Genomic DNA, 26,984 nt, shown 5'->3' with positions numbered 1-26,984 from the left:
TGTATGGCTCACCTGATCTAGTATTTACCCCAGATAACACATTATCCAATCTTACCAACCATTCACTACAACTAACATTCTGACCATGCTTAACTTAAAATTAGGTACAACACTAACAAAGGTTTTCAATTATTTAACCTAGTGACATAGTCCTTGACTGTAGTTGATCAGATTTAGATTTTATTTAGTTTTTGATAATAGTATATACCAGTGCTTCTTTTGACAAGAGTTGGCAGAAATTCTTAAATGAGTAGATTTTAGAAAGGAAAAATGGGGACATAATGTCTGTCCATGGTACATAATTTCTGTTTCAAGACTCCAAGTCAGACTTTACATGAGGATCCTCAATGTTTTTTATGTCAGTAGGTCGAAGGTCAAGGTCAGAGTAACTGGGAGTCTGAAAATGGTTTCCGGACTTTTAAGTCATAAATGATAACATCTATGACTTTCAAACTATACACAACCATTAAGAACCACTTGGGGAACATACTTTTAAATTTTAGGGTCAGTTGCTCAAAGGTGATGGTCAAATAATTGTCTGCCCACATAGTACCATATCAAAAAAATAAACTCAATATACAGAAATTATCATACTGTCGACTTTTATATTAAGTTAAATACAGATAATAACTTCTTTCTAAAGTAATGTTCTTGAAATATAAACTTACTGCCAGTGAAAAACAAAATAGATTAAAACTCCTACTATGCAATTACTGTCAGTCCTTCTTAGAGGTCTTATTACAATTTTCTAGACAGTATATAGTCCCTTTGCAGATATATCTAACACACAGACAGATATATTATATGTGTAAAGTGCAGTATCTCATGATTAATGCATCATTTTATAATTATGTTTGTTACTTTTTTAGCTTTAAAACTCAAATTTAAACAACTGCCAAAAATACTGTTTATTTAAGTCATTCAATGTTTGAAAAAAAGAAAACAAACGCAATGCAAAGCAAAGAGCACTGCAATGCCGAGCAATATATGCCCAAAGGTATGACCTTTGACCCTAAGTGTGACCTTGACCTTGTAGCTAGCCATCCAGAACATGTGCTCTGCACATCGTCTCGATGTGTTGAACATTTGTGTCAAGTTTCTTCAAAATCCTTCAAGGGGTTCAAGAGTTACAGAGCGATGACCTTTGACCCCTAAGTTTGACATTGACCTTGAAGCAAGACATCCAGAACATGCACTCTGCACGTCGTCTCGATGTGGTGAACATTTGTGCCAAGTTCCTTTTAAACCCTTTAAGCAGTTCAAAAGTTACTGAGTGGACACTAAATACAGTAATATGACTATTGACCCCCAAGTGTGACCTTGACCTTGAAGCTAGCCATCCAGAACATACGCTCTGCATGTCGTCTCGATGTGGTAAACATTTGTGTTGAGTTTCTTTCAAATCCTTCTTTTCCAGGGGGTCAAGAGTTACAAAGCGGACAAGAAACACACTCGTATGACCTTTGATCCCTAAGCGTGACAATGACCTTGGAGCAAGCCATCCAGAACATGCTCTCTGCATGTCGTCCTTATGTGGTTAACATTTGTGTCAAGTTTCTTTGAAATCCTTCAAGGGGTTCAAGAGTTACAGAGCCAACATGAAATTGCTTAAGGATGGACAGATGGACAGGGTGTAACATAATACATCCCTTCAGGGACAAAAAAAATAAATAGCAAAATATACACATGGTGACATTTTATAGTGCAAGAAATTCTGTGATATTTCATTTCACATGAACTTCTGTGAAATTTTATGTAACATTAATGTCAGTGATACATTTAAATCAATTAAACTGTCGTATTTACATTAGTTTTACTTTAAGGAGGTAGGTTACCTTGATATTTGTAAGTGCGCATGTCCAACCGGAAGCTAACTTGACCATTTATGACGACGTTTACGACAAACTAAATGTGTTTGTATATCCATTCTTCTGGAAATAAATCTTGAACCTGCCTCCGATCTTATGTTTAATGGTTTAATAATGCAGAAATAATGAATGAATTGCCGCAGAAACGCTTCAAAACATTGTTGCCTTAAAATGACGTCATTGACGTCATGACGTTACGTGTCAGTTACCGCGCAAAATTAATAGCTTTTATTTTGAAAGTACGTTATTCTGTGCTTTTTCTTTATTTGAACTATTTTCAAACAGCCATTATTTGCTGAAATACTTTTTATTAGTCTTTTGCTCTGAAAAATGATCAATATTTTGCTTCTTTTATGTAATTATATGGAAATGTTATGCGGAATGTAAGAAAATGGATGATGGTAACTGATGTGATTGGGAATATAGTTGACTGAAAGGTAACTTATTACGGTCATCTACAAATAAAAATTGGGCAGTTTGATTTGTTATACCTATTTCCCAGTTTCCGTTGATATTTTGTTACTTAAATACTAAAACTAAGCTCAATTTTCAGTATTAAATTGTGGTGTCTTGAATTAAATTGATGTTACCATGGAAACGAAGCCCGTGACCTATATGTCTAATTGTAAAATTCAAAAGCGTTGACACTGGTCTATTTAAGGAACACAGCTTCGGCTTTTTATTTTCATTTCAACAATATCCATGAGAATAATAGCAGCATGCAGAACGATTTTTCAATAAAAATGTCAGACGACGGGCACTGCTGTAAGTATTTTAAGCTGTGAAATTTGTTAAATTAACTGCAATTCATACGAAAATATTACTAACGTTAGAAATAAGATGATTTAAAGCTACATTAACAAGAAAGATAATTTTATATAATATTTTTTTATAAGAAATTACGATAAAAAGCAACATATAAGCTATTTTAAACATCTCTGTTGCCATGGTTACTTTAAACTTTAAGAAAAACATAGTACCATGTAAAGTTCTAGGTATTTTGCTAATCATATTACCCAAATTTTCCATGTTGGTCAATAACAGAATGGCACTGAAGCCGTCGAAAAACCCGTTATCATACATAATTGTTGAAAAATGAGAGAAAATGCGTTACCATGGAAACACGAGCCCCGCGACATATACATTTTAAGCTTTTATTAGAAAGCTAATGCGCATACTAGTAAAACTATTAATTATGCAGACTTCTACGGATAACAATGAAACCAAAATACACTGAAAAGTGTTAAATATCCATATTTTCCTTCTTCTTTCTATATAAAATACCTTAAGAGGGTCATGTACTTCAAACCTGGATAAAAATTGTACTTGAAGGGACAGAGATAAACGGAACTGAGATTGTAGCAGTTAAAACATTAAATTACATGAAATACAAAAAATCACTGCGGTTCAACTAATTTGAATTTACCCTGGTAACAAGGTATCCTACCTCCTTAACAGCACTAAAAAGTATCATCTGGAGATCTGCAGAATGGAAAAATAATGTCATCTTGAAAACTTGCCTTAATTCAATAAAAATATAAAATAATGTGAATGTGAATGTAAATTATGTGAAATAATTCAAGGTTTAACAAGAGCTGTTTGAAAAACAAATATGCCCCACTGGTAGCCTTAGATGTTAAATGACCTTGACCTTTGACCAAGGTTCAAGAGCAATAGGGGTCATCTACTGAAGGAGACCAACCATCCTATAAAATTTGAAGAATGTAGGTCAAACAGACCTTTAGGTATTGAATTAAAATGGTTTTTACCCTAAGCGGCCTTGACCTTTGACCCCATGACCCGGAAATTATAAGGGTCATCTTCTCAAGGAGACTGGGTAAATCAGTTTGGCTGATATTGATCTATAAAGGATTTGATGCTAAAAGACCTTGACCCAGTGACCCAAAATTGATAAAGGTCATCTATTAAAGGAGTCCAATCAACTTATGAAATTTGAAGTATGTAGGCCAAACAGATCTTAAGATAATGCTTTAAAATGGATCTGACCCTAACTGACCTTGACCTTATGATATGAAAATTATTAGGAGACTAAACATCCAATAAAATATGAAGGCTCAAGGTCAAATAGTTCTCAAGATAAATAATCAGATATGGATTTAACCAACTAGGCCCTTTTGACCTTGACGTTTGATTAAGTAACCCCAAAAATCAATAGGCATGATCAACCTCCTTATCAAGTTTCGTGATCCTAGGCCCAAGCGTTCTCAAGTTATCATCTGGAAACCATTTAACTGCTGCGGTCACTGTGACCTTGACCTTTGACCTACAGATTTCAAAATCAATAAAGGTCATCTGCTGGTCATGATCAACCTCCCTATCAAGTGTGGTGATCCTAGGCCCAAGCGTTCTCAAGTTATTATTGAGAAACTGTTTAACTGTTCTGGGTCACTGTGACCTTGACATTTGACCTACAGATCTCAAAATCAATAGGAGTCATCTGCTGGTCATGATCAACCTTCCTATCAACTTTCATGATCCTAGGCCCAAGTGTTCTTGAGGCCCAATTGGTCTAACATCTGCAAAACAATATACCCCTCCTTCTTCAAAGGGGGACATAAATACCTTTATTCAAAACAGGAGAGTCAAGTTAGTCCTAAATTACTTATCTCTTCAATCTGACACCTCAAGCAGTGAACTTTACATCTGAACAATTTGAAGAAACATGAGACCTCAGAAGTATGCAACTAAAGTCAATTGATTTTGCCAAGGTCAGTGTAACTTGAGAGTTTATCTGTCTGTATAGTGTTCACAAAAATGCTTTACATCACATATTTCGACAGTTTCAATTTACAGTAGTTATTTTATTAAGCAATGCTGCTTCTTTTTCTTTTCTTTATAAGCATTTTTTTTTCAAAATTGGAACAAACTACAGTGAAATGTTCAGAAAAAATGACGGCCACAATGGCCCCAGATCACTATCCTCATTTTCCCAGCTGGACTGAACAATTTTGGTGGCGGAACCAAGGAACACTGCTGAGAAAATATTTGAAATCCGGCCAGCAATTTCAAAGGCATCCAATGTTTTCAATACTGCAACATTTAGAAAACCCAACCCCTGGCCACCATGTTTTTTCATTGAAATGGAGTGACTGCAAGAATTTGGTAGAGGGTCAGCTAAGGAATACTGTTGTGAAATTATTTCGAAATTGGGCAAGTGGATTCTAAGGATAAAATTTTTAAAGCTTTCCATATAGCTGTAAAGAGAAATCAGCCCAGCATTTTCAGACCATTCAGATTAACTTGAATCAATTTGGCAGAGGATCACCCTAAGAAAATTGCTATGATTTTTTTTTCTGAAGCTGGGGCACTGGTTTCAGGAAATGATTTCGGAAGTTTATAGGGAATATTAGTTCACTCCATGTGACCAAGTTTTTTAATGAAAAAGAATGAAAGAATGATTCGGAAGAAGTTAGTACAGGGTTACTGACCGGACATTCCTATGACATTATTTCAAAGTCAGCAAGATGTTTCTGAGGAGAACATTTTTAAATGTTTCCTTTTGGTTGTCAGTTCAACCACAATTCTATATGGATAACCTCTATTTAAAGGAATCTTAAAGGGGACCAACCATGATATTCCTATGATTTTACTTGAAATGTGCTGGGTGGTTAACAGGAGATGTTCTTAAAATAGATTATGGACAACTGACAGACCACTGAATCCAATGATCCTAAAGCTCAAAATAAGCACTTTTTGCTTAGATGAGCTAAAAGTTGTCCAAAAAACCAGTCTTCCATACCCTGAGAACATACCTTGTACACAAGAGTCTTTTAAGAAGATACATGGCACTTACAATAAAGGAATCTAATAAACAAATTCCATGCTAAAACTAATGAATGCCATGACATTTAATCATTTCTTATATATTAGTACTTTTATCTTTCTAGCAAGAACAAAAACAAGTCAAAATCATAAACAATAGTAATAAATTTGCATAAGCAAACTAATAATGTGATAATAATGATTTAAAGTAGCTCTACGAAATGTTATTACACTTTGATATTTGGCTGCTCCACCTCATTATGTGGTAATTGCTCCAAAATGTGTATATTGGCCTGAGGGCTAAAACCCCTAAAAGATACTACTAATTCCGAGGGCAATTACCACATAATGTCAAGGAGCAAGTAAATATTACTGTCTTAAATACCTATGTTTTCTTTCATCAGAAAGAAACTCAATCTAACTGTTCTTTATCAGATGAATTTTTACATGTATATGGCTGTTCAAAAACTGGCTTCATCAGTAGTCATGTTATATTAGGCAATAATGGAATCATATAACTTTCATTTAATAACCAGCTTTGAAATGCTTATGACAAAGGGTTAGTGATTAATATCTGGATAAGGTTCTGGCTCATTCGACTCAAAGACCTTGAGCTTTCAATGATAAAACTGCTTTGTCTGTAGTTCTTACTTGCACACAACATTTAGGATTTTGTGTCGCTTTTAATTAAATTTCCGGTGATTTAAGTTTCATCCAAGGCTGATATTTCTTATGATTAAACCAGCTAAGCTAAACTAAACTGTGCAATCATCTATCTTATCCACTGTGTGCAATGCCAATATCAAACAAACACTAGAAATAAAATTGCAAAAACAAATAAGTGATCAATCTATAACTAACTAATCAGTGTGCAATTTGTTAAAGAACTGCTGTCTGAAAAAATAAGTGAACAAATTAAAATAAAAGAAATTCTACAAGAATGGCACAATTTGTTTATATAATAATTTCACTGGAGCTCTTTTTAAACCCATGTGATATATAAGCTATGATATTTAGATAAAAACTAATCAGACTTACAGGCAGTAAATATTGTATCACCAGAACAAGTTTTGTGTTTTAAACATTTAAAACAGAATAATACTATAGTCAGGAAAGCTTGAAACTTATTTCAATCGTGTTGCCTTTTCTGACAGGAAAAAAACACACTTGGTGTGGTATAAGGAGGGACACAGTTGTGGCTCAGTTTGGCTTAAGCCCACAACCTCCTGGTGACTGGCAACTTAACCTAACAGACTACTCATATTCATCTTTAACATTAAATATGCTGGCCATTTAATCAGTTTTTACATGTTAAATAAATATAATTCAAAATTAAAATCACACCAAGTCAAGATATTCTTAGGGAGGTTCATATAGGCCACTACTGATGAATTGATGAAATCAGTGCTTAGAAAGATGTACAATGTATTCCTGTGTCCCCTTCACTCATTTAAGATTGTCTTATTTACATAAGGTATTCCTAGATTTAATTTTTCAAAATGGTAATTTCTGTAATAAATCTTGCTGAAAACTGTTCTAAAATATTTGCAAAACTCTGCCAAAATATTTTCTCAATACCATGGTTCAACCTATGTTCTTTATCTTTCTTCTAAATGGTCAAACTAGATGTGTATCGATAGGACACTGGAGTTCCCACTTCCTGTTACTGAAAAGTTATATGTTACTCTTTTGTGTTCTGGGGAGCGGGTTCAAATGCTGAACAACATCCCTATAGAGCTTCCTGGTTTAGTAACTACCGATAAAAATTTAGTACTTCTCCAGATAAACTTGTTTGCCCTTAATGCATATTTTTGACTAAGTTAAGGGCCATGGCTCTATTCTGACTGAGTGAAATCCAAAACAAAGCCCACAACTTCACATGACGAATAACAATCCGCTGAAGTTTCAAGAGTCTGTTAGACACTTTTTGAGGTATGTGTGACACAAAGTTTTAGCCCCTTATGCCAATTTTTGAGTAAGACAAGGGCTGCAACTCTGGCAAAGCAAACAAAACATCAGGGGCACAATTTCACAGGCTTAATAATATTCCTAGAAGAGTTCAAAATTCTAGGTAAACTAATTCTGAACATACATACAGCACTTTGTTGAGGCCCTTATACATTTTTTTTCTTAAGTTAGGATCAAACCTGGTCTGACCAAGTAAAATAACCAAATGATGCAATGTGCACTACTACGTGTACTCCAATAATGCTTTACGACTCTAGACGATACTTTTCTGAGATATATGAGCAACAACTATTTGGGGCCTTTATGCATATTTTCCTAAATCAAGGTCCATAACACTTTGTTAGTTAATGAACGAAATCCTAAACAAAACCCCAGGTGCAATATTTCACATACTGAATAATAATCTTATTATGTTTAATGACTCTAGGTCAAATACTTCTTGAGATTATGCATTTCACAAATTCTGATAGAAGGCCGGATGGATGGAGTTCAAGACAGACAGACATATGGACAAGGGTAAATCTAAGTTTGTAATGAATAAAAACTGTTCCCTGTTCCAGAAATAGTGCTATTTGCAAAAAAAATCTATGGAGTAGAATGCTAAAATAGAAATAATGAATATCTGTAATAAAATAAACACTTCTATAATAAAATTAAGAACTCTAAACACTTTTCACTGAAGATTAACAAAATCTGTGCAGAAAAGACATGCAAGTATCACATATACTCGGCTATGAGACTTTTACTTGCTAAGGAAAAGGTAAAACATTGTCTTGGAATATAAGTGATAAACAGGTGATGAACCTCAAAACAGAACATTATATGTGATCTATACTGACATATAAATAACAGCAGATTAAGGACACTTAGTCTAGTTTCGCAAACCAAGAAAGTCCAAGCAAAGAAATTTGAAACTTGTGCAAATATGCCATACCAGTTATTAAATCTTGTTTTACATGTTTAAAAGGAATAATCATTTTCAAACAGTACTGCCATAAAAAATACAAAACAAGAGCACCGCCTTGCGGGTGCTGACGCTCATCTGATTTTTTTTGTATAATAGAAATATTGTCCTACCCATGATTTTCTAAGTCTAAAAAGGGCCATCATTCTTGCAAAAAGCAGGATAGAGTTATGTTTCTTGATGTACAGTGTCCACTTATGATGGTGAAAAACTGTTGCAAGTTTTAAAGCAATAGCTTTGATAGTTTATGAGAAAAGTTGACTTAAACCCTAATTCAACCAAGAAAATGATTTTCTAAGTCCAAAAGGGGCAATAATTATTGCAAAAAGCAGGATGGAGTTATGTTGCTTGCTTTACAGGGTCAGCTTATGATGGTGAACAACAGTTGCAAGTTTTAAAACAATAGTTTTGATGGTTTAAGAGAAAAAGTTGACCTAAACATAAAACTTTAACCAAGAAATCTGATATTTTCTAAGTCCAAAAGGGCCATCATTCTTGCAGAAAGCAGGATGGAGTTATGTTTCTTGCTGTACAGGGTCCACTTATGATGGTGAAAAACTGTTGCAAGTTTTAAACCAATAGCTTTGATAGTTTAGGATAAAAGTTGACCTAAACATAAAATTTAACCAAGAAAACTGATTTTCTAAGTCCAAAAGGGGCAATAATTCTTGCAAAAAGCAAGATGGAGTTATGTTTCTTGATGTACAGGGTCTGCTTATGATGGTGAACAAGTATTCCAAGTTTCAAAGCAATAGCTTTGATAGTTTAGGAGAAAAGTTGACCTAAACATAAAACTTAACCAAGAAATCTGATATTTTCTAAGTACAAAAGGGGCCATAAATCTTGCAAAATGCAAGATGGAGTTATGTTTCTTGCTATACAGGGTCAGCTTATGATGGTGAACAAGTATTCCAAGTTTCAAAGCAATAGCTTTGATAGTTTAGGAGAAAAGCTGACCTAAACATAAAACTTAACCAAGCAACGCCGACGCAGACGCCGACGCCGACGCCGACGCCGACAACCGCTCAAGTGATGACAATAACTCATCATTTTTTTTCAAAAAATCAGATGAGCTAAAAATGCTGTTATGATCATCAAATTTTCATACAAATTCCATCCAATACACGGGAGCCACACTTATATGGTAATTGGCCATTCTGCAAAAACCAGGAAAACTTACATTTCTTATGTATTATACACATTTCATCCAATTGTGAAATATTACATAAAACAATCTTAGTGCAATCATAGAAGATATTTAATAGATTAAGATGTACCCATTTCTTGCGCATTCAAATAGCACACTCTCGTATGTAAGGATCTGTGACGTCACTGTCATCTAAAAATAGCACAGCACTCAATTTGCGGACAAACAACCAGTGCATTCATTGTACAATATAGCATAAGTAGCCATAAATTTTGCATTTATTTTGTTATTTTTGTTCAGGTTTCTAGCGTGCACATCGCAAACAAATGTTTTTCTTCACTTTTTATTTACACTAAACTAGCCGAGAATCTCTTTATATTATATCCATGTTAGAATTACGTTTTTTCATCAGTATATATGTACGAATGGAGGATGTTATTAAATAATTCTGTTCTTTTTGTGAGACATCCAGTTTTAAAAAAGAATATTTAAAAAAAGTAGAATAAGTCAGAAAAATGTATAAATACCAAATGGAAAGCGTTATTTAAAACAAAAATGTATTCACATATCCAAATTGTTCTTCTTAGTTACCGTCATATATTAACATTATATTTTCGTAAAAAAATCTTTGATTTTAATTGTTTGATTTAATAGATCTATCTGTGAATGTAAAAAGAAATCTTATGATCGCATAATTCAAATTCATTGAAATTTTTAAATGTGATGAACAACATGTATATTTTAATGTAAACTGTCATATACATTATTATTTTCGGCCACATATTCAGTTATTCGTTGAAACAATTAACACCTCTGTGATATACACATGTTGTGTTTTATCACAAATGACCCCTTAGTGTGACAAAATAAATAAAAGATATTTGACTTTTGATAGTAATATTTAGATGTTGTCTGATAATAATTTAATAGATTATGTTCGAATCTAATGCAACACCATTATTTTCTACCAAATCATGCATATATATGTATTTTTAAAAAGGAAATATTTGACGGATCCACACTGACCACTGACATCGGTGATCATAAATGAGTTTTCGTCTTGTGTTGTGTGAATCAGTTGTTTAAAGTGAAAAAAAAACATGTAGTTATATGAGTTATGTTTTAAATTCTGCTGATACATTCTTTGGACGTCATGAATCAAAATGATTTAGCATTAAAAGTTTCAACTACAAGTGCTCTTCGGTGTGTCGCATTCGAAAATACTGTAACTTGTTATTAAGACTGTAAACCGTTCTCAGTCTGATGCAAGATTTAAATAGTATAATACGGGGTAATATGGATGCTACATGCTTCTAAATAGTGCTCTTTATTTGCTTAGTAGGCCGTTTTGAATCCTTTTGTTGAAATAATATGTCTGTATATTTTGTATGTTCCTTACAGATATATTTCTTTAATTAGTTATTTATAGTTTCATCTCTTTTATTTATTCTGTTAACAGGTGTGACAATTTTGTACAGGTGGCATGTTACTTTTTTAATTCCCAGATAGTTGATGATTCGTTATATATATCCTTGTCCTCAATTCCCGCATTGCATTATGGTATAACTGCTGTATGTTCTATTTATAGAACACGAGAGTGTGCTATTGAAACTGATAACTATGTCACTTTTTATTATAGCCGAGTATAGTGTAACTTTTTGTGATCAAATATTCCAGTGTAGGGAAACAATTTCGGGGATCAGTGTGGTATGATAATCAAATAATTGAACTATTACAGTGTTCTGCTAAATTCTAATGGCTAACAAGTAAAAAGTCTGAGTTTTTCTAATACCTTGTTTTCCTTAACTGACTTAATGTTCGACTGTTTAAATATAAAACATCAAGATATATAAGTTTTATAAACAATCATCTTTCTCAATTAACAACACAAAAGTTATCAAAATAGACAAACACACATTATTACATGTTAGCAGTACACCTTTTCAAAATAAAGGGAGACAATTTAAAGGGGTACAGGAATACATTGTGTTCTTGAAAGACAGAATAAGTAAAACACTCGTTGCTATGGCGATAAGCCTGTAATAACCTTGGAATCCTTGACCCTCTAGAACTTGGTGACCTAGATTTCCTAAAATAGTAACAGATACCATAAAACACTACTATTGCCTTTAAACAATACAGAACTGTCACAAATATTTCAATGAATGATTAACAAGGATACTCAATATGTTTCTCTCATACCACTGACATTTTCCCTTACATTTTCATCTGAGTTAAAATTTATATTTATTGTAGTCTTCATAATGTCTGTTAAAGGTACTGATTTCCAGATTTTGGATAAACTCATAATCTTAGAAAATGCCAAATTGAGGAAAAAATGATGCCCATGTCTGGAATTTAATCTTGGCAGCCATAGCAATAAAAACTTACCTGTGTTCTTGACCAATACGCCACAGAGGAATATGTATTTAACCATAGTTAAATATAAAGATTTATGAATAAGGCAGTTTACCTCAGTAACCCATTACAAACGCTTTTCAATTTTGAATCTAAAAGTTATTAAAAACAACTAAATATGCATGTTTCAGTCAGTAAGTAAGTTTCAAAGCATTGTTATGAAATATAGCATTAATTTTCTGATACCTAAAAGTTTTCTTTTTTTACTGTCTTACAATCTGTCAGTCAGTACCTTTAACTGTTACACAGTACTAATAACTCTTTATTGTAAGTCCAGTATTTTTTAACAATTGCAAAATGCTGATTGTGTAATTGTCTGCCCCTCTTTCTGGATTCTGGAAACTGAGTCATATACTAGAAATTAGTCTAGTTTTTCTATAAATTTTTTGTTTCCTTCAAAAAATCCCTGCTAGAGAAAATAAATCTAAGGAATATGAAGAAGTATTATCTCTAACAGTATATAAGCAGCTATAAAGTATGAATTCTTAAAGATATCCAATGGCAATCTTTCACTATAATATTTTATCTTTAGATATTTACTTCAAAATGTATAAAATCCTCATCAAATCTAGTTAATTTTACTTATTATATCAGTTATGCTTGCATACAGACCTACATTCATAATTAAATGTCATGCAGTTAGAATTGACTGTTAAAAAAAACCCAGCCAGTTGTTTAGTTGTAGTACACATTTATATTGTGTTTATCTATAATATATGTATGTAGTGTGTACTATTTTAAACCTAATGCATAGTACTGTTTATACACATAAACTTGTAAATTTTATGTTAAAATAAACTTTATTAAGTAATTGTTCATGTTTTTAAATATGAGATTTGGATCTTATATACCTTTAACAGTAATTGTGTTGTCTATTAAATAGCGAAATGTAACTGTGGAAAAAATAATGCTATGTACAGTATTCTATATTGTTAGCAAAACAAACCTGACACTTGCTTACAAAACAAACAATAGAACATGATTATATTCAAGTGTAACACAATCATATCTGGCCCCGTGTTCACAAAACATTTTCAGTCTCAGCTGAGTTTGATAATGAAACTTTATTTGTCATTAATATCTAAATAGCATGTTTAAAACTAAATTTTAAGTTAACAACTATTTTCAAATGGCTATTCAGTATTGATGGTAAGTCTCAGTTGGAAGTTAACTTTGAAGTTTTAATAAAATTGATACTAAAATTTCAAACCCAAACTCAGCTGAGAACGAAAAATGTTTTGTGAACACAGGGCCACTGAGTACAAGTCACGGTTACAGAATCTGGGTTTTAGAATACTTAAGAAAATAAATCATGGTCTGTATAAAACATCTGAGATTAAATTTAAAGCTATTCGCCCACAGTTTGGGTGAAATTTTTCAACATGTTCTTTTCCACGAAATTTGGTATAGAATGTATAATAATTATATGACACTGAAAAGTGATAAAGTGGGTGAAAATAAAAGCTAGATATTGGTAAAGATGCAAGAAGAATGTATTTTTTTTTTGTGTTATTTCAAAAGCATTGCAATGGTTAACTATATTTTGCACAATATTTTTGGTTATTTATAAGCATATCTTGCAAAATTTTAAAATCTTAAGACAATAACTGAGTACCACAAGTCACTTTCAGAGAACTCACTTTTAATGGATTTCTAAGAGAAATTATTTTTCACCTAAAAAGTATGGGTTAGTCCCTTTAATACCGCAAACAATTCATTTGGAAATTTCTGTTTCATATAAAATCACTTTTAGAAACATGTCCAATTTTCACCTGACACAGGTAACACTATCCTCATAATTTCTTCTTCTTTTTTTTTTGTTTGACAACTTACTTTTCCATACAAGAAATTATTTTCTATTAACTTCTAAGCACTCATGTGGAGAAAAAAATATTGAATGTGTTAAAATATCAAGGCTGCTGTTTGGATTATACGTCAGAGCAAATTTATGGTGGCTGCCATCTAATTTGAAAAACAAGACTGGAAATTGTAACCACTATTCACGTGTATATAAACGTGACAAATGTCCTTTTCTGAAATACGATTTATAATGTATGGGCCCACAAATAAAATTTCAAAACCCTATCCTTGACTGTATTTACATGGTTGTTTTTTTTTTAATTTAGTCATGAGGAAACACTTTCCATTAACCTGAATTTGCTAGAAGTTTCAAGCCAAACTAGATGTTTTACAAGTTGATCTATTTCTCTGCACAGAAGTTATTTCAATATTAACTTAATTTTAGGGAATAAAGTAAAATACAGATTGATCTAAATTTGTGTGAAATGAGTAGAATGGCAGAGTTATCAAGGGTTTTGAGCAATTCAAAAATAGCACGTATAGACAGAAAGGCTGGATACTTCAATGATAGCTCCAGTCAGCCCAGGTACTTGAGCCAGGGATGGTTTATAGTGCTCATAAATGCCTTATGTACAGTTAGTTGTCTATAACACTGTGGGCAAGCATACACTAACATTTTGATATTTCGGACTCGGACTTATTTCCAGTAGTTTTACATAACAGACTGTGAAAGACTTATTTCCAGTAGTTTTACGTAACAGATTGTGAAACAGACTTATTTCCAGTAGTTTTACGTAACAGATTGTGAAACAGACTTATTTCCAGTAGTTTTATGTAACAAACTGTGAAACAGACTTATTTCCAGTAGTTTTATGTAACAAACTGTGAATCAGACTTATTTCCAGTAGTTTTACGTAACAGATTGTGAATCAGACTTATTTCCAGTAGTTTTATGTAACAGATTGTGAAACAGACTTATTTCCAGTAGTTTTACGTAACAGATTGTGAAACAGACTTATTTCCAGTAGTTTTACGTAACAGATTGTGAAACAGACTTATTTCCAGTAGTTTTACATAACAGATTGTGAAACAGACTTATTTCCAGTAGTTTTACCTAAAAGATTGTGAAACAGACTTATTTCCAGTAGTTTTATGTCACAAACTGTGAAACAGACTTATTTCCAGTAGTTTTATGTAACAAACTGTGAATCAGACTTATTTCCAGTAGTTTTATGTAACAGATTGTGAAACAGACTTATTTCCAGTAGGTTTACGTAACAGATTGTGAAACAGACTTATTTCCAGTAGTTTTACCTAAAAGATTGTGAAACAGACTTATTTCCAGTAGTTTTATGTAACAAACTGTGAAACAGACTTATTTCCAGTAGTTTTATGTAACAAACTGTGAAACAGACTTATTTCCAGTAGTTTTATGTAACAAACTGTGAATCAGACTTATTTCCAGTAGTTTTATGTAACAGATTGTGAAACAGACTTATTTCCAGTAGTTTTACGTAACAAACTGTGAAAGACTTATTTCCAGTGGTTTTATGTAACAAACTGTGAAACAGACTTATTTCCAGTGGTTTTATGTAACAAACTGTGAAACAGACTTATTTCCAGTAGTTTTATGCGTAACAGATTGTGAAACAGACTTATTTCCAGTAGTTTTACGTAACAAACTGTGAAAGACTTATTTCCAGTAGGTTTACGTAACAGATTGTGAAACAGACTTATTTCCAGTAGTTTTACCTAAAAGATTGTGAAACAGACTTATTTCCAGTAGTTTTACGTAACAAACTGTGAAAGACTTATTTCCAGTAGGTTTACGTAACAGATTGTGAAACAGACTTATTTCCAGTAGTTTTACGTAACAAACTGTGAAACAGACTTACTTCCAGAAGTTTTATGTAACAAACTGTGAATCAGACTTATTTCCAGTAGTTTTACGTAACAGATTGTGAAACAGACTTATTTCCAGTAGTTTTACGTAACAAACTGTGAAAGACTTATTTCCAGTAGGTTTACGTAACAGATTGTGAAACAGACTTATTTCCAGTAGTTTTACCTAAAAGATTGTGAAACAGACTTATTTCCAGTAGTTTTACGTAACAAACTGTGAAAGACTTATTTCCAGTAGGTTTACGTAACAGATTGTGAAACAGACTTATTTCCAGTAGTTTTACGTAACAAACTGTGAAAGACTTATTTCCAGTGGTTTTACGTAACAGATTGTGAAACAGACTTATTTCCAGTAGTTTTACCTAAAAGATTGTGAAAAAGACTTATTTCCAGTAGTTTTACGTAACAGACTGTGAAAGACTTATTTCCAGTAGTTTTACGTAACAGATTGTGAAACAGACTTATTTCCAGTAGTTTTACGTAACAGATTGTGAAAGACTTATTTCCAGTAGTTTTACATAACAGATTGTGAAACAGACTTATTTCCAGTAGTTTTACGTAACAGATTGTGAAACAGACTTATTTCCAGTAGTTTTACGTAACAGATTGTGAAAGACTTATTTCCAGTAGTTTTACATAACAGATTGTGAAACAGACTTATTTCCAGTAGTTTTACGTAACAGATTGTGAAACAGACTTATTTCCAGTAGTTTTATGTAAGAGACTGTGAATCTGACTTATTTTCAGTAGTTTTACCTAAAAGATTGTGAAACAGACTTATTTCCAGTAGTCTTACCTAACACATTTTGTGGGGGATTATCCTTGTTTTCTACAAGTCAGCCAGATATCTATATCATTTTAAAGAATTAGCTTTGACTGTCATTAGATGGCAAATTATTAGAATTAAGCTTTACTGTTACAAATGCCATTTTTTGTCAAGTTAAATAATATAGATTAAAATTACAGTGAAAATGTATGATTATTACCGAGGTGGACTTGGACTGGTACGTCTTGGTGAGAGCAACTTCTCCTCAACGCTATGTCGTACACCGTCAACACTATGTCGTAACTCCTCGTTCTTCTGCTCAAGATCACTAACTAGCACCTGAAGGTCAGACATTGCCTGTGCCCTAAAAATTTCAAGAAAAGGATTAGTAACAGAACATAAACCTGCATGAGAAACAAAAAATGGTAACAGAGTTATTTGTGTTCCCTATCTAGGAATCTTTGTTAAAAAACATATTGCAAGCCAGTACTAATTGCAGTTAGCTGTAAAGAACAATTTAAGTTAGCTATGAATAACGGTAGGAGTTAGCTTAAAGAACAGCTACATTTCTATTACTTTTCATGTCAAAACGTGAGTATTACACCAAAATGTAATGTCATATTAAGTCTGCATTTTACTTTGTATTAATTCAACTGTATAAAATATTCATATTATGATAAAGATTGATGAAAGAAACACATTGTGATAGTGTTTTTTTTTCCTCCTTTTAGGATATTTAGGGAAGTTTTAACATTTTAATCAATGCGCAAATAATTAAAATATACTTCATTTGAATTTCTCCCTTGGAGGTCCTCAGTTGATTTTCTAGAGTTTCTATGGCATGGTCTTTACTCTCTATCACTCCCATCAATTTGTGAAGCTCGTCTCTCATGTCCCGTAACTCTGTACCTACATCATCCAATGACTCCTGAGTCATACAAAAAGCAATCATCATTGTACATAAGAGGAAGCTGCTTTTTTAAAAAAACATGAATATTTTCGAAAAATATTAAAAGAATAAATATTCTTCGTCTTAAGGGGCTTTATCTTATTAATATTTTTGTGTTGTATATTCATACCCAATCTCAGGCTTTCAAATGCACTTTAATTGTAGTTCTAAATTTCATGACACAATTTGAGGGCTTGGTGCAAAACTATTGTAAGTGTATATAAATAAAGAACAAGATACAATAGTTTTGCGCCAAGCCTTATTTGTTATATGCAGGGTAACATCAGATTTACAAGCAATCTACTCAGACTTAAGGTAGTTCTGCAAGTTTGGATCTTTTCTGCAATAAAGAATTTGTTTAAACTCTGATTTTTCAAAACTTCAGAATATACCTTAAATATTCAGCAAATAAAAAAGATAGGGTCATGTGTTTGATTTTTTTCTAGAAAAATTTGGACCTCACGCAATATTTCATAATGGGAGTCCATGGGAAAATCATAACTTTCATAAAATTTTTGCAAATAGAATTTTTTCTACAATGTAGATTTTAATGAAACTTCTCACAGTTGTAAATAAACACATGAGCTATGATTTTGGTGAAATAAAATTTATAGGTCTGTGTGCTTATTTTTGAGATATTTGACCACTAGTAAAGTGAACTGGACATTTCACGCTACTTTTAAGACATTATTTTGAAATTTAAAATGTCATATGTTTAATATCATATTTTGACTTTAGAAATACAGCAACGCAGTGCCACTGTAATAAATTTACTCACAGGTTTCCATTAATTCACAAATTGATTTTCATTTCACTATGCTAAATCCAGGCTTTATTCTACGTTTTACGGATAAATGACGTTACGCCATCACTTCCTGTTTTTCAAATGTGCAGAACTACCTTAAAGGTCTGTTATAAATAGCTGGTTATGTTTCAACACTTGCAGATCCTCAGTACTTTAACATTCAATGTAAACAGTGTGAATCTATTGTGAAATATAATTTTCTTAGAATATTGTGGTGTCTAATAATTATTTAATGCACAGTCAAAGGTCTTCAGCGCATGATCTCTATATATTTAATGCATGATTTTATACCTATCAGGCACTTAGCCAGGCTTAAACACTGAAGCCCAGGTTTCTACTTATACATTAATATGACAAGTGTGCATGTAAAACTACTTAAATGTCAAAATAAAAATGTTTCAAGGTAGGCATACCTCCAGTGTCCAGACCCCCAAGCATCACCAGGGTCCCATTACATTTTAAGCCCAGCTAGCATATACATTATATGGAAACTATGAATGATGTTTCACTGCCTAAATATTATCTCAAAAAGCTGCTTTTTTACAAGGCATAATTTACCAGTCTATATATTAGTGGCAATAAGCAGCAGCTGTCTCCACAGACAGGATTGTCCTTATTAACCACAGGATTTTCATCAGACACTTGATATAAAACATTATCTTAATCTTTTATGCTTTATATAGAAACATTTTCAAATGACAACCTTGCGAAACACCTTTATAGAAACTATTTCAAATATCACCATCCTTAAATTTTAATAAAGAAAAACTTCCTGTTCAATGATACAGCCAAACCTGTGTTAAAGACCGACCCTGAATAATGACCTCTGAATTAAGGCCACTTCTGGATAAAGATCATAGCATTAATTTACCTATGCTGATTAACCTGTGATCTGTCAACAAAGACCACTAATAATTTTTCATTTCCCAAGGTCTTTGTTTGACTGTTTGTTTTTGGTTTAACAGTGTTTTTTTAACAGTATTTCAGTTATGTAACAGCTGGCAGTTAACCTAACCAGTGTTCCTGGATTCTGTGCTAGTACAAATCTGTTCTTTGCAAGTAACTGCCAACTTCCCCACATGAATCAGAGGCAGAGGACGAATGATTGCAGACACAATATCTTTTATCAAATTGTCTCTGAGAACATACAGCCTGCCCGAGGTTCAAACTTTCCCTACTGAGCTAAGCAGGCGGGTTTCCCAAGGTCTGTCCTTAGAAACAGGTTTAACTGTATTTAAAATCTGACCTTCATTTGAATAAGAAATAATGAAAATTTCACAATATTTCTTGTATGTATCAATTACTTTTTTACAATACTGCTCTTAAAAGTTTTTATTCATCAGGCTAAATACCAGCAGTATTAAAATTTACTGAATTTCATCTAAAGATTTCTGTCAGGGAGGGATTGGGATTGAGGTTCTTAAGGTTTGCTGAAATATCTGTCATCGTTTACACTGTTCCATATCATATAATGTCTAAAGTTTCTGAGAATATTCCGGCAAAGCCATTAGTTTGAAATTTGGCTAATATAAATTTATGTCAGAAATGTGGCTTAAGGCATTCTCCTGTACGCGCATGCTAACAATTCAAGCAGTAAATTCATACTTCTAAAAAATGCTTATTAAGTCAAGAGAGAAAAATTGTTGACTATGACAGTTTGGAGAGCAATAATTTCTTATTGACACCTTTCTTAAAGTGCAAGTAACACAGATATAGTAAAATCTGTCTTTAACAGGCAGTGGACGGAACAATTCAACCTGGCTACTTAATACCCCAGTCACACATACGGCGCAGATAGGTACGTATAGCCACAGACAGAAATGTAGTAATCCATATCGATCCGTACCTGAGCCGAACCTTAAAGTAGTAATCCATATCAATCTGTACCTATCCATACGGTTCAGGTATGGATCAATACGGATTACTACATTTCTATCCTTGGTTAGACGTAGCTATCCACGCCGTATGTGTGACTGGGGTACAAGACAGATGGCTGGTTTTAAAAGTCTGTTTGAAATTAGAACAAACTAGATGTGTGTTCATAGGACAATGGTGCCCTCCTTCTTTCTTTCACTATGTTGCTGTATGTTACAATGTAAGTCTAATTAAACTTTTATATTGCCTATATGTAGAAATGTAAGATACCCTAACCCCCGCAAACCTATGTCAACAAAACATGCGTGGGGTGGGGGGCACAAAAATAAATTTGGAAAGTTCTCTGACTAGCTGCTCAACAAGAGACCAGTACAGCAAGTTTTACTTCAGTTTTTGTACAAACTACTATTGAAACCTCGAGTTAGTAATGCTAAATCTGTCAAAGAATCAGATGTTAAAAGGTGACTATGTTAAAACACTTTAAACACATTGTTCAACTAGAACACTACCAGGAAGAAACCACAAGATTGCAAAAGCAGGTCCAATATAGCTCACCTAAGAAAATTTGTAAAATTTGATAAAATATAAAATATATTTTTCATTGATCTGCAATGAAAAAAAGCCCTAATGTAACATGTAAATATAATTATATCAGTTTGTTTATTTCTTTTTTTTCCTAACTTGTATCATTGTTTGATGACAGAATGTCTTTTTCTTGTATACCAGACTGGAGTTTCCAGTGATTTCACAAGTGCTAGAAAACTCCACTTTAAATGACATAATAGTTAAAGAACTACATCTATGCAGAAGATTTATGCAGTTATTTATATCTTATTATAAAAACAAGCAGGCAATGAAGCTCACCTGACCTAATGACCTAAAGATCATAAAGATTAACATTCTGACCAAGTTTCATTAAGATATGGTCATAAATGTGGCTTCTAGAGTGTTAACTAGTTTTTCCTTTAATCTGACCTAGTGACCCAGTTTTTGACCCCACACGACCCAGATTCGACGTTGACCTAAAATCATCAAGATTAACATTCTGACCAAGTTTCATGAAGATATAGTCATAAATGTGGCTTCTAGATTGTCAACAAGCTTTCCTTTTGATTTGTCCTGGTGACCTAGTTTTTGACCCCACCTGACCCAGATTCGAATTTAACCTTAAGATTATTAAGCTTAACATTCTGACCAAGTTTCATAAAGATATGGTCATAAATGTGGTTTCTAGAGTGTTCACTAGCTTTTCCTTTGATTTGACCTAGTGACCTAGTTTTTGACCCCACATGACCCAGATTCCAACGTGGCCTAAAAATCATCAAGATTAACATTCTGACCAAGTTTCATGAAGATAAAGTCATAAATTTGACCTCTAGATTGTTAACAAGCTTTACCTTTGATTTGACCTGGTGACCTAGTTTTTTAACCCACATGACCAAGATTCGAACCTGACCTAGAGGTCATCAAGACAAACATTCTGATCAATTCCCATGAGTTTCAAACTTAAAAGTAGGTCTCTAGAGTGTTAACAAGCTTTACCATTGATTTGACCTGGTGACCTAGTTTTTGACCCCACCTGACCCAGATTGAAACATAACCTAAAGATGTTCAAGATAAACATTCTGACCAAGTTTCATTAAGATATGGTCATAAATGTGGCCTCTAGAGTGTTAACTAGCTTTTCCTTTTATTTGACCTGGTGACCTAGTTTTTGACCCAATATGACCCAGATTCAAACTTGACCTAAAGATCATCAAGGTTAACATTCTGATGAAGTTTCATTAAGATATATCATAAATGTGGCCTCTAGAGTGTTAACAAGCTTTTCCTTTGATTTGACCTGGTGACCTAGTTTCTGACTCCACTTGACTTAGATTTGAACCTGACCTAAAAATCATCAAGATTAACATTCTGATTAAGTTTCATTAAGATATGGTCATAAATGTGGCCTCTTGAGTGTTAACTAGCTTTTACTTTGAATTGATCTGGTGACCTAGTTTTTAACCCCACATGACCCAGATTCGATCTTAACCTAAAGATTATCAAGATTAACTTTCTGACTGAGTTTCATGAAGATACAGTCATAAATGTGGCCTCTAGAGTGTTAACAAGCTTTTCCTTTGATATGACCTGATGACCTTGTTTTTGACCCCACTTGACCCAATATTGAACTTCTCCAAGATTTTATTGAAGGTAACATTCTGACCAAGTTTCATTAAGATTGGGCCAAAATTGTGGCCTCTAGAGTGTTAACAGTCAAACTGTTGACGACAGACAGACGATGGACGGAACATGGACACAGGGCAATCACAGTAGTTCACCTTGAGCACTTCGAGCGAGGTGAGCTAAAAAAAAAAAAAAAGAGAGATAAAAATGGAATACCTTGATAGTTCCACTTTGTTCCTTATCGTATATTTCTTGTTTCAAAAAGTGTCATTTTATGAAAAATACATAACGTTACGCCACAAATGATAAAACAAAACCAAAACATCATTATTTGTCCTTGAAATGTCATGACGTCTTCCTTATTATGGAGGTTGATTTCCCACACTTTGTTTAAATAAGCTACTGTCAGAAAAAAGTGCTATAAAGAATGCCATTCATTTTATTTTATTTTTACTACTGTTTGTTGAATATTGTATGCAAGAAAAAGATCACTGGCTGTAGATGCGGATGAGAATATCGGGCTCTTGGGTAACTGTTCACACAGTAACTCAGCAGAGCCTCGTTACCTCCTAAACAACCGATGAAAAAAATGACAACATTTGATACAAGTCAGGAACATATCTATGACAGACGTATGCATTAGCTTTCTGTGAGCTAAAACAGGATGTGTCATGCATTCATTCAAATTGGTAGAAAAAAATATTCACATCATTTCATTCACTGCAGTTAATACATACTAGATCTATCTGCTGAAAGTTCAAAGACAAATCAAAATTAATAGCTTTCAAACACTGCTTCAATAATTTTGGACATTAAATATGGCCCATTTGTTCTAAAAGGTTCTGAAAGACGAGTCTGCAAACCTAACTAGAGATGCAGCTTTTAGGAAAAGCGCTTGTCTCCCACAACTGCCTAATCATCTAAATAGTAAGTCAGTCTTTATATACTGTTTACTTAGAGCACATGTGCATGCAGTTTTTCGAAACCAAAAGGACCCCTATACTACTTCTAAAAGTAGTATAGGTGCTGGTTTGAGGTCAAAAATGCGCACGAAATCCGAGTGTTTTTTTGGTATTTCAAGGGCTGTAATTCCGAAGTGCTTAGGCCGATTTGGCTAGTTATCGAACTTAGCCGAGCACTTATTGGCAAACACATTTTGTTCAAGTTTGGTGAAGATCTGATGAGAAATGTTCGACTTAGAGTGCGGACAAGGTTTGTGACAGACACACACTGGAGTAAATCAATATGTCTCCCACACCACTGTGTGGTGGGAGACATAATAAATTAACAGCTGTTCTACAAATAAGATTTCACTGACTTATGAATAATAAGGAACTACTATTTCCCTATCTGCATTACACAGTCAAGCTTCGTTTGCTCAAACTGGGATAATTGAAACAATACCCTTTGCTCAAACTCATCGTCAGGTCCTGGCAAAATCCCTGTATTAGGTAAATAACTCGAATAAATTTTGTAGGTCCTATCGACTTCGAGTGAACAAAGTTTAACTGTATTCTTTTCCAAGAGTTCACCCATTAGGGCAGATAAGTAAATAAGCTGCATTTTCGAGAATTAAATCTAATGACTTTTTATCTAGCTTTTTATGTTTGTTATCACTTGTAAATATTGTCCTGCTCTAGGAATGTAACATACAATCAATTAAGGTGGAGGATAAATGGCACAACTGCAGCTTCCTTGTTGGAAACTTCTTTAGCACTACTGAGCTTATTGTGATGGTTAGTTTTTGAGTGAAACATGCTTCTTAATAGCAACTGAGGTTTTTGTTCATATTGCATTTTCTGCCTTCTTTACCAGTAAGATATATGCAGAAAAATGTTAATATACCACTAAACTTGTTGCTTATTTCTTCTAGGTGAATAAGTAATTAGTTCCACATAATTTTTTATACATATTACAAAATTAATGAGCAATTCTGACAAAGTCAAATTGTCAAAGAAAAACATTGCCTTTTTCCTTGGTTTTGTAATTCTACAATTACTCTTCACAAATGATTTTTTCTATCTAATTATAAATGGCAGTGACAATTTAAAGCAAAGAACACTAAATGACCAGTGAATACACTTAAACAGCAAAACTCAAGAAACATAATGTTTGCAGATGCCAAAAAATATGCTGTATATTATTATAAGAATACTTACTACTCCAAATGGCTTGATTCTAATTTATTTTTGTGCAGTTATAATTTCAAACAAAGTGATTTTAGATGTGTAAAAGCAGGAATGCAGCAACAAAAGCACCATATCTCATTACAATCAGTCTAGCTGCTTATTTTAGCCTTGGCGAGTATATATGGGGGTTAATTTCTAGTGTAAAAGCACACCATTTTTTCTTCTTCTTTCAATGAAGACCATGATTTGATTTTGTTGACAGTCAATATCCTTTAGGATCAAATAACAACTAGCGATTGTACACTAATTAAAAGAATCAAGTTTTCACTATACAAGATCACTCACTAACAATATATCCAACAAATTCAAATAAATGAAAAACTGACGCAGGAGAGCGGAGAGAGAGGTGTCCTTGTACATGACTCGGCCTTGTAATGTCAATCGCCAATCTCTGTTCATGATAATGCTTTTTCAGAAATTTTCGGTTGTTACTGTAGCTCATTCAATCACAATTGCTTTCTATCAGAAGTAGTTATGAATGGAAACTGCTGATTTTCATTACACGTCTGTATACCCTATATCTTATAAATGGGAAATTCGCCCCCTTTGTCATCCTTTTCATTTTATTTTATGGCCATTTCATCTATACACTGAAACTGATCCGAAAAAAATAAAGCTAATTAAATGAAACCGAAACGTATACATAAATTGAAATCCAAGTTGGGTTACCCACTTCAGTCCAAAAAGGGGAAGATGTTTTTCTACAAGTTTGTCACTTAGTTTTTTTTTTTCCTAATACAAAAAAAGAATCATCCAGGTTCCTCACACATTTCTTTGCAGAATTTTGGCACCTTTGTAAAAACTATGATCAATATGCAACCAATAACATAATCATTATCACCTATATTAAGGACATTTTACATGTGTTTCTATGCTTCTACATATTTTAACCAAGAAATTCGAATCAATATCCGGCATATATGTGATTTCTGAAAGACAATAAACAGCTTCATTTCAAGTTTTTTGCCAGTTCAGTGTATGTGAAATGGTCTTGAAACAGACAAAATGCTGATATCAAATATACTTCTTAAGAAAGAAATCAACAAAAATGAAAATTCAACTGTTATATCGAAACATTTATTCCAACTCCATTTGCTCAAACTCAAGGGGCCATTGGAAATTTTTTCAAAAACAGTAGTTGAACTCAACTCAGTTTTTCAGTTTTCTGTAGTATCATCCTTGATTAGACCAATATCTAATAATCTATGAACTTCAAGATGTTGTGTCATTTACACACTTGGCATAATATTGCTCAGAAAGAATAAAAAGATAGTGATCGATCCAGTATATTGTTGGAAACATTTAGAAATACAAGTAACATTCGTTCACACTTATTGTCAATAACTGATATTTGTCACTTAATTGACCATTCATTTAAGAAATAATAAGTTCCCAATCAAGGTTTATCGCAGAATAACCCGTGTTTTGAGTTCTTATGCGTAAGAATATATCACGAAGGCCTTAGGCCTGAGCGATATATTGTTTCGCATAAGAACGAAAAACTGGGGTTATGTAATAGTTATAGTATGTGTGAGAGTGTGTTACCAGGATATATCAGAGCTAGGGGTACATCGAGGGTATTTTTCTCTGCACATATCGTCGAGGCCGGTAGGCCGAGACAGATATGTGAAGAGAAAAATAACGAGATGTACCCCTAGCTCTGATATATCCTGGTAACACACGAGCACTACATATTATAACTGTTTTATCGCATAGTTTATTATTAAAATTTATATATCATTTACATTTAAATTTGTTTATTATTATTTTTACTATTTTGATTCCCTTTCTGCGCCTCGCTGACTGAAACACTAAAACTTCTGTTTTAGAAAATGTGTTCCCCAGATAAAAGTACCCAACAAATTTCTGCATTGGTTTTAAATCTTTGCATTTCATTGGCCAGACATATTGTAAAACTTGTTGTTTTGTTTGTAAAAAAAAATCAAAGAAAAAGAAACATTTGAGAAATCTCAGAATTTCATATATTTCATGTATTTCTGAATTTGGCAATAACTATCAAGTTTTTGAAATATTCTAGTTTATTTATTCTTTTACTTTATAAATGCAGGTGTTTGTGACAATTCTTTCTCTGTGAACTGTAAACTGGAGCTAAAATCATCTTTTCTTTGAAAGGAAAAAATTATACTCCCTTGATAGGGCCTCAATAGAGAAAAAGTGTTCCGATATATATCGGAACAGTTTTACTGTGCTGATATATATCGGAACACTTTTTTTCTTATGAAACTCCATAGAGATTTCCGTGTTGATATATACTGCAACAGTTTTGTAAGATATCAGCACAGTTTTGTAGTAATAATGTGTGTTACTATGTATAACATGCTGCAAAGATCAAAGGAAAATTGCCGCACTATGCGATAATC

The 26,984-nt window shown here is 33.1% G+C and overlaps 1 protein-coding gene across 1 annotated transcript in view; it reads right to left on the bottom strand.

Moving 5' to 3' along the window:
- Positions 1 to 26,984, bottom strand: part of LOC123566099 (myosin heavy chain, non-muscle-like) — a 183,160-nt gene that overhangs the window by 51,180 nt on the left and 104,996 nt on the right. The window contains exons 31-33 of the mRNA XM_053549186.1: positions 17,402 to 17,544; positions 16,837 to 16,980; positions 11,778 to 11,819 (exon numbers count right to left, since the gene is read on the bottom strand). Of these exons, the coding sequence (XP_053405161.1) occupies positions 11,778 to 11,819; positions 16,837 to 16,980; positions 17,402 to 17,544 (329 nt within the window). The remainder of the gene's footprint in view (positions 1 to 11,777; positions 11,820 to 16,836; positions 16,981 to 17,401; positions 17,545 to 26,984) is intronic.

Source organism: Mercenaria mercenaria, chromosome 8 (genome assembly GCF_021730395.1).
Source record: "Mercenaria mercenaria strain notata chromosome 8, MADL_Memer_1, whole genome shotgun sequence".
Taxonomy (NCBI): Eukaryota; Metazoa; Mollusca; class Bivalvia; order Venerida; family Veneridae; genus Mercenaria; species Mercenaria mercenaria.
This window is presented reverse-complemented; position numbering and strand designations above follow the sequence as displayed.